Genomic DNA, 15,835 nt, shown 5'->3' on the forward strand with positions numbered 1-15,835 from the left:
AAAGCATCTTGTCTTTGACTGTACAAACAAGTGCATTATTCTTTGCAAAGCAGAACCTAAAAGGCAACATAAATTTTTTTTATGTGAACTATAACAAAGTAAATTACATGCGAGTATACCAAGAATGTATAGACAAAACGTAGCAAAAGAAAGGGAGGGATTTGAATGTAGCACTGAGGTGCAATTGTTAAAATCACTTGCATAAAAAAAAAAAAAAAAAAAATTGTATCTCAACCATCTGACATCAATGTATATGACTGCATAACCAGCTTTATAGTGAAAAAATGGTAAATAAATAGAAAAAAAAATAGGTCAATAATTGTTTTCACAGGTCATGGCATAACAACACAAATAGACATCAAATACCTATCAATATGAGAAAATGCTAACAAAATTATATATAAATATACACTGGGATAAAACTGTCCCATACAGCTGCAGGGAAATCACATACTGTATATAGATACACACACAAGAAAAGCAAAAACACCACTTTTGCAAGACCCTCTGCCCACAGGATACCTCTGGCTTATGTAGTGCACCCCTGAACTCTACACTCTGCACATAGCGCACCCCTGAACCCTGCACTTTGTTCACAGCGCATTCCTTAACTCTGCACTCTATACACAGCGCATCTCTGAATTCCACACATACTGTAACACACTCTTATTTATTGCCTCTTTAAGATCCTCTCACCGTTACTGAAATTTGGCCACCCCCACCATTCAAAAAGATGGTGCGGGGGGGGGGGTCATGGTTGGGATCCTGCACCTATTCTCTGGGGAAAAAAAACAAAACAAAAAAAAACTTTGAATAAAATTTAGTGCATCCAGAAAGTATTCAAGCTTCACTTTTTCCACATTTTGTTATGTTACAGCCTTACTCCAAAATGAATTAAATTCATTATTTTCCTTAACCACTTAAGGACCAGCCTAGTTTTGGCTTTTAGGTGTTTACATGTTTAAAACATTTTTTTTTGCTAGAAAATTACTTAGAACTCCCAAACATTATATATGTTTTTTTTTTCTAACACCCTAGAGAATAAAATGGCGGTCGTTGCAATACTTTTTTTTGCACCGTATTTGCGCAGCGGTCTTATAAGCACACTTTTTTTTGGAAAAAATTCACTTTTTTAAATAAAAAAAATAAGACAACAGTAAAGTTAGTCCATTTTTTTTTTATATTGTGAAATATAATGTTACGCCAAGTAAATTGATACCCAACATGTCACGCTTCAAAATTGCGCCCGCTCGTGGAATGGCGTCAAACTTTTACCCTCAAAAATCTCCATAGGTGACGTTTAAAAAATTTTACAGGTTGCATGTTTTCCGTTACAGAGGAGGTCTAGGGCTAGAATTATTACTCTCGCTCTACCGGTTGCAGCGATACCTCACATGATTGGTTTGACCACCGTTTTCATATGCGGGCGCTACTCGTGTATGTGTTTGCTTCTGCGCGCAATCTCGTCGGGACGGGGGGGGGGGGGGTTTAAAAAAAATATTTTTTATTTTTATTATTTATTTTACATTATTTTATTTTTTTTTACACTGTTTAAAAAAAAAAAAAAAATTGTGTCACTTTTATTTCTATTACAAGGAATGTAAACATCCCTTGTAATAGAAAAAAGCATGAGAGGACCTCTTAAATATGAGATCTGGGGTCAAAAAGACCTCAGATCTCATATTTACACTAAAATGCAATAAAAAAAAAAGTAATTAAAAAAAATGACATTGAAAAAAATATGCCTTTAAGAGGCGTGGGCGTTTTGACGTCGCTTCCGCCCAGCAGTGTCATGGAGACGAGTGGGCGCCATCTTAGCCTCACTCGTCTCCAGACACAGGATGGAGACGGACGCGATCGCCTCTGCCACTACCGACGGCTCCGGTAAGCGGCGGAGGGCAGCGGATCGTGGCGGGAGGGGGGGGCCCTCTCCCGCCACCGATAAAAGTGATCTTGTGGCGAATCCGCCGCAGGGACCACTTTTATCAGAAAGCCGGTCGCCGCACGAAAACGGGGATACCGGGGTTAAGGCAGCTAGCTGCTGCCATAACAACAGTATCCCCCTTCAAAGTTTGGACATACTTCGTCGTGCAGCGGTCCGGAAGTGGTTAAAATTCTACAAACAATACCCCTTAATGGCAACGTGAAAGAAGCTTTTTGAAATCTTTGCATATTTATTAAAAATACGAAAAAAAAAAAAAAAAAAATCACACGTACGTAAGTATTTACAGCCTTTGCTCAATACTATGTTGAAGCACCTTTGGCACCAATTACAGTCTCAAGTCTTTTTGAGTATGATGCTACAAGCTTGGCACACCTATTTTTGGGCAGTTTCTCCCATTCTTCTTTGCAGGACCTCTCAAGCTCCATCAGGTTAGATGGGGAGCATTGGTGTACAGCCATTATCAGATCTCTCCAAAGATGTTCAATCGGGTTAAAGTCTGGGCTGTGGCTGGGCCACTCAAGGACATTCACAGAGTAGTCCCATAGCCACTCCTTTGTTATCTTGGCTGTGTGCTTAGGGTCGTTCTGTTGGAAGATGAACCTTCACTCCAGTGCGCTCTGGAGCAGGTTTTCATCAAGGATCTCTCTGTACAATGCTGCATTTATCTTTCCCTCGATCCTGACTAGTCTCCCAGTTCCTGCCGCTGAAAAACATTCCCACAGTATGCTGCCACCTCCATGCTTCGCTGTAGGGATGGTATTGGCCAGGTGGTGAGGGGTGCCTGGTTTACTCCAGACATGGCACTTGCCATTCAGGCAAAAGAGTTCAATCTTTGTTTCATCAGACCAGATAATTTAGTTTTTCATGGTCTGAGAGTCCTTCATGTGCCTTTTGGCAAACTCCAAGTGGGCTGTCATGTGCCTTTTACTGAGGAGTGGCTTACGTCTGGCTACTCTACCATACAGGCCTGGTTAGTGGAGTGCTGCAGAGATGGTTGTTTTTCTGGAAGGTTCTCCTCTCTCCACAGAGAAACGCTGGAGCTCTGTCAGAGTGGCCATGGGGGTTCTAGGTCACCTCCCTAACTAAGGCCCTTCTCCCCCGATCGCTCAATTTGGCTGGGCGTCCTGCTCTAGGAAGAGTCCTGGTGGTTCCAAACTTCTTCCATTTATGGGATGATGGAGGCCACTATGCTCATTGGGACCTTCAATGCTGCAGAAACTTTTCTGTACCCTTCCCCAGATCTGTGCCTCAATACAATCCTGTCTTGGAAGTCTACGTACAATTCCTTGGACTCCATGGCTTGGTTTGTGCTCTGACATGCACTGTTAACGGTGGGACCTTATATAGACAGGTGTGTGCCATTCGAAACCATGTCCAATCAACTGAATTTACCACAGGTGGACTCAAATCAAATTGTAGAAACATCTCAAGGATGATCAGTGGAAACAGGATGCATCTAAGCTCAGTTTTGAGTGTCATGGCAAAGGCTGTGAATACTTATGTACATGTGATTTGTTTTCGTTTTTTGATTTTTTATGAATCTGCAAAGATTTTAAACAAACGTCTTTAATGTTGCCATTAGGCCCTGTTTTTAGAATTTTGGAGGAAAATAAATTAATTTAATCCATTTTGGAATAAGGCTGTAACATAACAAAATGTGGAAAAAGTGAAGCACTGTGAATACTTTCTGGATGCACTGTAGTCCTACAGATACACCTGGCCCTTTGGGGACAACCATAATGCTGATGCGGCCCACGATAAAATGGAGTTTGACACCCTGCCCTAACCTTTCCTGTTTTTTGTGTAGGGCTCCCCACAGGCCATATTTATTATTTTGAGACATGTGGTTTATGTCTCTATAGGTTAATGTCATGACTTGTGAAAACTATTGTGCATTTACTTTTTTTTTTGGTAAATATCCATTTCAGACAATTTGACCATGTTGAATGCCTACAACAATAACTCAGTCTGGAAAAAAAAATGACCGCATAACAAGTTGACGTGGGTTTACATTACATACAGCTGTATGAGGCTGGTTACACATACATGAATATGGTCAGCCAATGGAGCTTTCCATTTTCAACAGAACAGGTATTTCCTTACCAACATAATAGGATAGAGTGCGTTTCATACGATCAAAGACAAACCAGCGCTTCTTCCAAGACTTAATTTTACCACCCATCTTTACCAGAAAGCCGCGACACATCTTCTCATTTATTATTACATGAGAACATGTGTCCACAACGTGACCTGAGGTCTCAATGTGGGTACGGAGGTCAAAATCTTCTTTCCGAATAGGCAAATAACGAGTAAGAGGACGAGCCTGCGGAAGGAAATAAGTACATTATCAAATGAATATATTAAAAACACACACAATCCATACAAAGAGTAATGCATAAAACTGAATGCAGAACTAACCTGGGAAAAATGTTTTTCTCTCATTTTAACCTCTTTCTCTACAAGCCTTTGCCTGTGAGCAGTCTCATCATGTAGACGTCTCTCCAGTTCCTCTCTCCTCCTTCTTTCATCTTCCAATGCTCTTCTGCGTGCTTCAACTTCACGTTCCTACAAGTGGGTCACACAAAGCTCATGCATTACCATCACTTTCACAGTCAACAAACATAAATATCCATTCCCAAAATGCATTTCGTCATATCCACACAAAGTTTTAGAAGAACAGATTATTAAAGCGTGTCTAAACCCCCCCCCCAAAAAAAAATAAATCGAGATTGATATACATATAGATCAATCAATCTCAATCAGGTTACTAGTCTTTAGATGTGGTTGTTACATTGGTTGTTTTCTCTTCATTTTCAACTGATGATCCTGCCATTAACACACTACTTGTTCTAGGGTGACAACGGTCACTCACTGTACTATATCTATGAAGGGGCAGCAGTGTCACCCTAGGACAGGATATGTATTAGACTACCAAACACTTCCCCCTTTCCTCATCTCAATAACATTGGAGAGAGGTGTTATGTAGTTCTAACACACTTTGATAACATTGTTTGAGATAACAAAGTACAGTCATAGATTTCTGATAGAAACAACATTTATTAATTAGCTATAACCAAATGTCTTCAAGGAGTATATTTATCAAACTAAATGGGCAGTGGCGGCCCACAATAATAAAATATAAAAAAAAATTAAAATAATAATAATATACATGCGGGGTGCCGGATGCATGGATTTCAATCAGGGATTTTTTTTTTTGAAGTGCGTGATTAGAGCCAGAGGCTATAATAGGTTTCAAAAAAGGGGGTGCTCGGGGCGTAGAGCACTGCGCCACAAGCCCACCCAGTTGTGTGACAATAGCGAATGAATAATCGCTATCATCACACTGATTCTTCTCCCGGCCAATCAGGAAACAGGTCCGCTTTAACAGGCAGTGGGAGGGGACACCCTGACACCCCACAGCCCTCTGGTGCTTCTTCGGTCTTTCCCATACGATCAGGGAGCCTGAGAATGAATCGTCAGTTTACCACAGAGCTGGCCATGCATTCTACTGTCCTGTCCATCGGCACTTCTGCCTCTGGCAGATGTAAACACTGCCATTTTTTTTTTTGCTGGAAAGCCTGAGATCTATTTTTTTTTAAGAGAGATGTGGGGACTTATAGACCCTGTCTATATCTCCGTAAAGAGAACCTGTCATGACCTTTTCCTATTACAAGGTATGTTTACATTCCTTGTAATAGGAATAAAAGTGATCAAAAAATTGAAAATTAAAGGGAACGTGTAAAAAATAAAGAAGTAAAATTTTAAGCGCACCCATCCCCTCGTGTTTGCATGCAGAAGCAAACGCATATGTAGGTTGCACCACATATATAAACAGCGTTCAAAGCACACATGTGAGGTTTCGCTGCGATTCCTAGAGCGAAAGCAATAATTCTAACAATAGACCTCTAACTCTAAACTGGTAACCTGTAACAAAATTTAAAGCGTTGCCTAGGGAGGTTTCTAAGTACTGTAGTTTAGCGCCATTCAATGAGTGTGTGCAATTTTAAAGCATGACATGCTTGGTATCTATTTACTCGATGTAACATCATCTTTCACATTATACATTTTTTTAATTCCCAAAAAAATTGTGTTTAAAAATTGCTGCGCAATACCCGTGACATAAAAAATGGCAATGGCCGCCATTTTATTTTCTAGGGTCTCTACTAAAAAATATATATAATGTTTGGGGGTTCTGAGTAATTTTCTAGCAAAAAAATTATGATTTTTACATGTAGGAGAGAAATGCCAGAGTTGGCTTGGGTGGCAAGTGGTTAAAATCCAGTAATACACTGCCTCACACTGCTGTGTACGTGCTCCGTTGCTCTCTATTTTTAGGCACTGCCGAATTTGTAGAGGCCGATCGGCTGACAGCCTAAAGATTTACTGCTGTTCAGGGGCTCTGGGCTTCAGCAAAATGGCAGCCTCCAACAAGAAGAAACGGGAGCAATGCCGGAGGCAATTTACAGCACACACTCATTTTGGTGGCATAATTATTCATGTGGAATGTGTGTTACTTGCTAAAGAACATAATTTTTTTATCAAATTGTCATAGGTAAAGTTACACTTTAAGTGCTCAGAACAGTTCTGGGACTTACCAGCTGCCACAGCATGGGAGGGAGGACAGCTCAGAGGGGTTAAAAATACAAAATACAAAGCGTGAAAGATGATGTTTGTAATTATTTCAGGTGTCCGGAAGTGCAATATGTTTACAGAGGTTCCGTCAAAAGTAAATCAAGCCATATCACCCTACTATAATGTCACAGAGAATGTCTGGCCACCCCTCATTTCTATAATGAATAGAGAAATTTTACAACCCAAGCCAACATTTTACTGCTGTATAAAATCATACTGGGGACCATGCTTCAATCTCTGTGTGCTCAGAGGACAGGTGGGGGGAGGGGATCTCTGCAACAAGCAAAACAGAACACTTCGATTTGTATCTGCACATTTTTAAAAAGTACCCCTATCTCTATAAAAAAAAACCGTATACATTTGTTTGATTACACTCATCCTTCTATACAATATATAAATTTCAATCACGATCGATTTTTGCTTTAACTTACTCTGGATTCTACAAGCCTTGCTCGTTCTGCATGAGCCTCTAGCAACATCCTTTCCATTTCCTCAATCTTCAGCATATCCAGACCACTAGCACTGGAATAATAAGCAGGGGCATATTAGACCTATAACAAGATGTATAACAAGCAAACTGGGCTTGAGGTGAAATCACAAAACCTCACCTAGACATATTATCGGGGGAGCAGGCAGAGTTTCCTGTGGAAACACTAGTGTCTAGACTGTCCGAGCTCTCCAAACTCAAAGTGTCATAGCCATGTGAAGGGTCATCATCACGAGAGTTCAAAGGCCGCTGGTGGTGCAGAATGGAATGATGCATGATGGGCAGATAGCCTTGATGAGGAGTTCCATGAAGAGACTCCCACTGTGATTGAGCCTCAACAACAGCTTTCTGCTTTAACTCTGCAAGTCGCTTGCGTTGTTCTTCTATTACTTGCTGTCCTGTATAGAAAGGCATGATTACGAACAATGCCATTCCTAATCTTCATTATATTATATATATATATATATATATATATATATATATATATATATATATATATATATATATATATATATATATATATATATATATATATATATATATATATATATATCTCAGTACATTGTATAGTGCATCTTCGAGCACACAAAAACTAGCATGCTAACATCAGCCAAGCAAATCAATCTAACTACTGTCTATGCTACATTTTATTTTTTACAGTGCAAACCAGCAAGCTATTAGCTTTTCTTTACAGGACAGATTTACATTCTGTACAATACAGCTGATAACAGTTACAAATGCAGAAAAATATAGCTTAAAGCTGAACTCTAGGCAGATATAACAATCAACATTTAATGCAGCTCTGTAATCATTAATAGATATAATGTATTTTTTTTTTAAGTGCAAGCTGTGCAAGTGGCTGAATTTGATATGGTACCAGCATCTGCCTTGCAGTCCCTGTTCAGCAGGGCAGAAGAGTAAGTGAAAAAAAGCAGCAGGAGCCAATCCATTCAGGTACTGACAAAAAGCATGCTGATAGGGGGAGGGTGCAACTATGTGGCAGATGAGGTTTAATGTTGTTAAATGTAAAGTTATGCAGGTGAGGGCTAGAATGTGCATGCATCATACATACTAGGGGGAGTACAACTGGGGGAATCCATAGTGGAGAAGGATCTGGGGGTTTTGGTCATAAGCTTAAAGGGGTTGTAAACTCTCATGTTTTTTCACCTTAATACATCCTATGCATTAAGGTGAAAAAACTTCTGTCACTGACCAGCCCCCCAGTTTTACTCACCTGAGCCCCATAATTCCCACACCAGAGACACGCTCAACCTCTCTGCCCGTTGTCTTGGCTCTTGATTGGATAGATTGATAGCAGCGCTGCCATTGGCTCCCACTGCTGTCAATCAAATCCAATGACGCAGGCGCCGGGGGGCAGGGCGGAGTCTGGCATTCTGGGTCTATGGACGCAAATGCTGGACTCGGGAGTGCGCCCGCACGGGGACCCCCAAGGACAGCGCTTCTCCTAGGTGGTTTCCCGATGCGAGGAGGAGTTGCGAGCGCAGTTGAGGGACCCCAGAAGATGAGGATTGGGGCTACTCTGTGCAAAACAAACTGCACAGTGGAGGCAAGTATGATATGTTTGTTGTTTAAAAAACAAAACAAAAAAAACCCCAAAAAACAAGGGTTTAGTAACCCTTTAATAGCATGCAATGCCAAGCTGCAGTTTCCAAAGCGAGCAAAGTCCTTTCTTGTATTAAGAGAGGTATGGACTCCAGAGAGAGAGAGAGATATTTTGTACAAATAATTATTAAGACCTCATCTGGAATATGCAGTTCAGTTTTGTGCACCAGTTCTCAAAAAGCATATTGAGGAACTGGAGAAAGTGCAGAGAAGGGCAACCTAACCGATAAGAGGATAAGAGGCATGGAGGAGCTCAGCTATGATGAAAGATTAGAGAAATTGATTTTATTCTCTTGAGAAGGAGATTAAGGGGGGAATATGATCAACATGTACAAATACATAAGGAGTCCATATAGTGAACTTGGTGTTGAGTTATTCACGTTAAGGTCATCACAGAGGACACGGGGGCACTCTTTACGTCTAGAGGAAAAGATTTCATCTCCAAATACTGAAAGGTTTCTTCACAGTAAGAGCTGTGAAAATGTGGAATAGACTCCTCAATTGCTTTAAAAAGGCCGGGATTCGTTCCTTAATGTACATAATATAACTGGGTGCTAACATTTATAGGTAAAGTTGATTCAGGGAAAATCCGAAAATCCTCTTGGGAGATCAGGAAGGATTTTTTTCCCCTGATGTAGCAAATTGGATCATGCTTTGCTGGGGTTTTTCGCCTTCCTCTGGATCAACTGTGGATATAGGATTGTGTATATGGTTATATATTGTATGATTTTTAGTTTTTAGTTTTTTTTTTATTTGGTTGAACTAGATGGACTTGTGTCTTTTTTCAACCCAACTAACTATGAAACACGGAGAGAGAGATGAGCTAGTCACAGGATGAGGTGGGGTCCAGGACATTGTGGGCTCAGATGAAGTGAGTTAAATGATGCTGGCTAACAGACTAAAGACATCTTTTGATGGCATGAAGTACTGAAGAGGAGAGGTCTGGACTGAATGAACTGAATTATTACAACAAAGGATGTCTTTCATTATCCTTTGATGGGCTATTAATTGTTATCTTGTCATTTTTGGCTAGAGTTTTGCTTTAAATAGGACTACTTTTTCTTTTAAAAGATTATGGTTATAGGGTTGTTGCAGACAGTCCAGGCAAACCCCCATCATTTTACTCTGCAACATACAGATGTTTCTCAGAACATAAGCAAGCAAATCAGGCAAAACCCAGTGTGTAACCAAACAGACAGACATAAAACATAAAATTGAAATGCCATTCGAATGAGGTCACAGTCTAGCCAATTTCCATATCACACAGCACACTTCTAGGCTACCTGTGTGTTCAGGTAGGAGGGTTTTTTCTGTGTCCAAGTCACCAGCTAAGTAGATACAAAGATTGCCAGTTGAGAGACAAAATGAAAGACAGCCAAAATGTCATGAAAAGAAGAAAAAGATGTTTACATGGTAGAGCTAATAAATGCTGTGCTTGTGCAAATTTTCATCAACTGTATGCAAATTTACAGTAACTCATTCTCTTAAAGCTCAAAATATTATGTGAACCTTATGAGAAAGTTTACCCTCTACAGCATTTATTGCTCCCCTGGAGCTTAAATGGACCAATTTTCATATATCAATGCTACACAAAAGCACGTAGCATCAATAAGACCACCACTGTAATGACACAATTTAAGGAAGATTCTGAATTATGGGAGAAAAAGGGAACAAAACAGAGATGGCCCTGGACTAAAACCCAAAATGATCTGTTGAAAGGAGGAGTGAAGTCTTCCAAAATGCAATCTGTCATTTTGTTATTCTGCTGGTGTAATAGCCAATTTAAGTTTTTGGAAAATATCGTACTACATAGGAACATAAATGTGGATAAAAACAACTATGGGTATCTGGTTTGTCAAGTTATGCTTACTATCACGGGACTGTTGTAAAATACAATAGTTTTACTGATCTCCTCCCTTTGCTGTTCTTACTTCTGAGCCTGTCAATGTGTCAAATGTTTTCCCACTGAAATCAATGGGTTCTATAAATAACCAGCAGGCAAAGGCAGTATAAGAAGCAAGGGTAATTTCAGAAGAACCTTACTAATTTGTCAGAGAAATGTCACAGCTATCACTTGCTAGAAAGTAAATGTCAACAATAAAAGCAAATGTTATGTTTAACTAGCAAAATGTGCATGTACTTTTAATACCCAACTCAGAATGGTGTGTTTTAATTAGCCATGGGATTAGTTTTGGTGTTTTATAATATATCAGCTTCAACAGTATTTTTAATAATGCTTTAGAAAGATGGGGGGTAAGAGAATAAAATTATAGCTGCACCAGTCACACGGTTGTGTGCTTTGGTGCCAAAATGGCTTCCCAATTTTAGAAGATATTTGTGTAAAGCTAGATAATTATTTATCATGGCCACCTGTACAGATCCAGTAATAGGGCAAGGTCAGCACACACTGCTCACTAAAGGTGGCTGTAGGAGTACAGCAACCACACTATAATATTGTACTTGTGCATATCATGTGTACACCATCTTCTTGTAGCCCCCTGCATGTTGTTGAAAGAGAAGTTCACCCTTAGTAACATGTCACATCGTTTTAGTGTGCAACAGGTAAAATGTTACAAAAGCAGCAGCCCCGCACACAACGGGAGGTACGGAAAGACAGCTGTACTGAGAGTCTGCATGAGCCTGACATTGCACCTGCAATCTGCTGATCAAGTGCAATGCTATGCAGGGCTGCCAAGAAAAAAAAAAAAATAATAAAAAGCCACTTTTTTTTAACCTGCAAAATCATGTGCATTTATTATCTGTTTTACAAATGTGAGCTTAGCCTTTAGCCCTCCTTCACATTGACCACCGCTTTGAAATTGTGCAACTTCATCTGAAATCATATGATTTCAAACCCGCATGTCAGTGTGGCTTCGAGTGCGACTTGGAAGACATCTGTGCAGCTTCATGCACAGATGTCTATGCAAGTCACGCACAAAATTACCAAAAGTAGTGCAGGAAACACTTTTTCAAATCGGTGCGGCACCACAAAGTCTGCGTTGCAACGATTTGAACGGTGAAACTGCTGGCAATAGGGCGTGACTTGTCATGCGTCTTAAACTATCAAATCGCATGACAAATCGCGCCCATGTGAACGAGGGCTTAGTTCCCATAGTTACACTACATGTTATCATGTTGTTCTAATGGCCCAAATATATATAGGGAATTAAGCTGGCCATATGCAAATCGAAATTTGGTGGGTCAGAGAGTGTTTAATTGACTTCTGTAGAAGGGACCTTTTTTTTTTTTTCTTTTCACTCAGCACAATGGCTTTTTTACAATTTGACAATCTGCACTTGCTGCCTTGTATGCATATGATAAATTGACCATTAAAAAAGTTTCAAATTATGTCCACTAAATCAGAAGTGACATTTTCTGTAGCAAATAGTAGAAATGAATAATTATCTGGGGTCGCAATGATGTATGCCATATTTGCAAAATAATTTTTCCCTTGCCTTCTAAAAGATAGCCAGCACACTGCCAATACACCAGATCCACAGTCACCACTTTGCAGGAATAAACCAAGAAATCTCCCACAAGTGCACAAAAATGCAATACAAGCAAGAGGAATATCACTGCTGCAGTATTGATTTATCCTTGAATGCCCTTTTGCTGCTTTGTCTATGTGTGCCCAGACTGCATGCTTTCTCACTGTATGTGTTTATCTATGCCCTGTGTGTTTTCTTAAACTGTGTGCAGTCTGACTGCATGTGTTCAGTCTGCATGTACAGTTTCTATACCAAGGCTTACCACAACATTAATAAATGGTTTTGTAAACTGTGTGCTGTCACTGCAAATGCAGTATATGCTGTTCATTTTTGGTCTGTGAACTCGGTCTGCATTTTTTCCAACTGTATATTGTCTGTCTGCTTGCCAAGTGTACTCCAACTGTGTATGATTTGTCTGTATATGCTTTGTGTGCTTTGAGTGTTTTGTGTGTGTGTGCTCCGTTTGCTGCAAGTGTGGGTGGCCCAATGCCTATACTTTCTGGGTGTGCTGTAACTCCAAACTCTGTGTGCTAAAGTAAGTGCACAAGATGAAGAGACATCCAGCCACAAAGGATGAAAAATGAGGGGGAAGGTGAAGGGGGTGTAACAAGACCACAAAAAAGATGATTCATGACCCAGGAGTCCTTGAGAGTGTAAAGATATGTGTAGGAAACATCCAGTACAATGGACAAATAATAGGAGGTGCCCTTCTGCAAAAGGAAGGCAGGGAAGGAGGAATGCAACACTGGGGATGGGAGATAGAGAGGGAGGTGGAGCATGCTTGCTGAGGATGTAAAGTTGAATGTGTACAAGAACCTTCCAGTGCTGATGGCAGGAAACATTATACTCAATGCAGCTGGAAAAGATTCTGTCACCTTTTTGTAGTAGTGCTTGTTGCCTCTTACTCTGAATATCCTGCAGAGTGACCGCCAATCCACGGGAAAGACTTCCTGAGCCATTTGGTGTCAAAGGTGTACTCTACCGAGAAGAGACAAGGAAACAAGTTAATCAAAAGTGATCTTTTAAGATTTAAAAAAAAAAAAAAAAAAAAAAAAAAAAAAAAAAAAAAAGCAAGGCAGGTAAACATAGGTACTTTATTTACTTACCTTTGGTGAAACACTTCTTCCCAAAGTAGAAACCGTGAAGTGGGAAGAAGCTGGAGAAACAGTTTTCATCCTTGGCAGTGTTCTACCACCATCGATTTCTGTTCGAGACAATGAAATCTAACAGAAAAGGTATGTTAACGGTATATTTGCATGACAAATGGTCAAACATGCACAGGCTGAATAACTTAAAGCTGAAATCTGGGTTTAAAAAATATTGTCTTAATACAGGAAGCATGTGTATTCTTACTTGAAACCTAGCATCCTTTGTGCATTTGTTCCAAAATTTTTGCAGCACTTTGCCTCTAAGCAAGAGCTTCCTGTATTGTAGACTGGTCACTGCTGTTATCTCTCCTTGCTGAGGGTGACTGGTCTTGTCTCCGCCCCTTCCTGTCCTTTTCAGCAGGTAGCCTCTAGCATGGGTGCTCAACCTGTGGCCCATGAGGCCTTGCAAGGCTGACAGCTACAAGGATGACTACCACAGAGGCGTGATTTGACTTGTAGTTCTGCAACAGCTGGAGGGCCACAGGTTGAGCACCCATGCATGTAGTGGGTGGACCTACTGTGTACCTCCCGCAGCTCTCCTTTCTAGATAATATCACCACTGAATTTTACACATAAAGTGGATTCATATCCTTTGTGGATATTGAAGAATGTATTAAAACAAATAGGATTTTTATAACAGCTTACCTGTAAAATCCTTTTCTTGGAGTACATCATGGGACACAGAGCCCAAGTTAAAAACTTAATGGGTATATAGGCACCTTCAGGTCATGGACACTGGTATATCCAATCCAGGAAGTTCACTCCCTATATAAACTCTCCTCCTATTAGGAGTACCTCGGTTTTTGTAGCAAAGCAATATACTTAAACCCCAAAAGAGGGAAGGGACCTCTGTGTCCCATGATGTACTCCAAGAAAAGGATTTTACAGGTAAGCTGTTATAAAAATCCTATTTTCTTTATCGTACATCATGGGACACAGAGCCTAAGTTAATAAATTAATGGGACGTCCCATAGCAATGCTATTTGAGGGGAGGGAGACACAACCCGTAGGTTAACCCCAGACTTGAGGACCTATACTGCTGCCTGCAGCACACTGAGCCCAAAGGCGATATCCTCATACCTCCTTACATCCACTTGATAAAACTTGGTGAATTTATGTACTGAAGACCAAGTTGCGGCCTTATAGATCTGAGCCATGGAGGACTGGTGACGCACTGCCCAAGAAGCAATAACCGCCCTGGTAGAGTGCGCCTTGACTTGAAAAGGGGGAATCTTATTCCTTAAATTATAAGTCTGAATCATAAATTGCCGAATCCACTTAGCGACAGTGGATTTTGACGCTGCCTGTCCCTTCTTAGGGCCCTCCGGCAGAATAAATAAGACATCAGTCTTACGAATCTGAGTAGCTGTCTTTAAATAGACTTTCACTGCTCTCACTACATCAAGACAATGTAGTGACTTTTCTTCCCTGGAACATGGTTTTGGAAAAAACGATAGCAAGACAATATCTTGGTGAAAACCTGAGATCACTTTTGGCAAAAAGTCTGGACGAGGGCGTAACACCACTCTGTCCTCATGAATAATCAAGTATGAGCAGACAATTCCGAAACCCTCCTTGCTGAGGATATAGCAATCAAGAATACCAACTTCCTTGTCAGAAGGACTAAGGGAATATGTTGTAACGGTTCAAATGGCTGTTTTTGTAACACTAACAAAACTAAGTTCAAGTCCCAATGGTTCAAAGGAGGTTTGACTGGCGGATTAAGCCACATCCCCCCTTGCATAAAACCCCAGACTAAAGAATGTGAAGCAAGCTTTCTTTGAAATAAGACCGATAAAGCTGAGACTTGGCCTTTAATCGTACTCAAGGCCAACTTCATTTCTACCCCTAATTGTAGAAAGGCAAGAATTCTGCCTATGATATATAGTAGGATAGAAACTACTGACCTGATTGTCTCCATGCAAAAGAAGCGGATCTTCAGGAACTGATTTAGATCTAGAATGGGTATGACATCTCCATTTGGTTTTGGTACAATAAAAAGATTTGAATAAAACCCCAAACCTTGCTCTTTTGTGGGGATCTGTATGACCACCCCCTGAGATATTAATTGTTCTAGTGCCCGAAACAGAGATTGCCTTTTCTCTGGATCTTTGGGAACGCTTGACCTCAGGAAACGATGTGGTGGAAAGTCACAAAATTCCAGCTTGTACCCCCAGCGTTACCGTGGAGATGACCCATCTGTCCTGAATTTCCTCTTGCCAGACTTCTGAAAACTGCAGAAGTCTTCCCCCCACCCTGGCGAGGGGGGGGGGGGGGTGCCTCTTCATGATCAGGCTTTAGGATTCTGCTTTGCAGGTTTCCGGTCCCAGGACTTCTTTTGAGCCTGGGCCTGACCCTGAGGTTTTCCTCTAGAGTCTGACAGCGGAGGCCGTCGCCACTGCCTAGAGGCGGAAACCCCTGGCCCAGGAGAAAGAGACTGTTTAAATGAAGACGTTTATACTTTCTTTTGACTGCCAAAAGAGTACTTTTCCCACTAGAAATTGTTTGGATA

At 40.6% G+C, this 15,835-nt stretch overlaps 1 protein-coding gene across 15 annotated transcripts in view; it reads right to left on the reverse strand.

The window, feature by feature from the left end:
- The window catches only part of PHLDB1 (pleckstrin homology like domain family B member 1), a 196,293-nt gene that overhangs the window by 16,539 nt on the left and 163,919 nt on the right, over nucleotides 1-15,835 (reverse strand). For 8 of the 15 annotated variants that reach the window (XM_073602503.1, XM_073602494.1, XM_073602502.1 and 5 more), the window contains 7 exons: nucleotides 13,282-13,398; nucleotides 13,051-13,153; nucleotides 9,971-10,015; nucleotides 7,186-7,462; nucleotides 7,009-7,099; nucleotides 4,364-4,510; nucleotides 4,049-4,268 (listed from right to left, as the gene is read on the reverse strand). In XM_073602503.1, the coding sequence (XP_073458604.1) occupies nucleotides 4,049-4,268; nucleotides 4,364-4,510; nucleotides 7,009-7,099; nucleotides 7,186-7,462; nucleotides 9,971-10,015; nucleotides 13,051-13,153; nucleotides 13,282-13,398 (1,000 nt within the window). The remainder of the gene's footprint in view (nucleotides 1-4,048; nucleotides 4,269-4,363; nucleotides 4,511-7,008; nucleotides 7,100-7,185; nucleotides 7,463-9,970; nucleotides 10,016-13,050; nucleotides 13,154-13,281; nucleotides 13,399-15,835) is intronic. The other 7 variants (XM_073602501.1, XM_073602507.1, XM_073602497.1 and 4 more) reach the window with 3 other exon arrangements.

Source organism: Aquarana catesbeiana, linkage group LG10 (assembly GCF_042186555.1).
Source record: "Aquarana catesbeiana isolate 2022-GZ linkage group LG10, ASM4218655v1, whole genome shotgun sequence".
Lineage (NCBI taxonomy): Eukaryota > Metazoa > Chordata > Amphibia > Anura > Ranidae > Aquarana > Aquarana catesbeiana.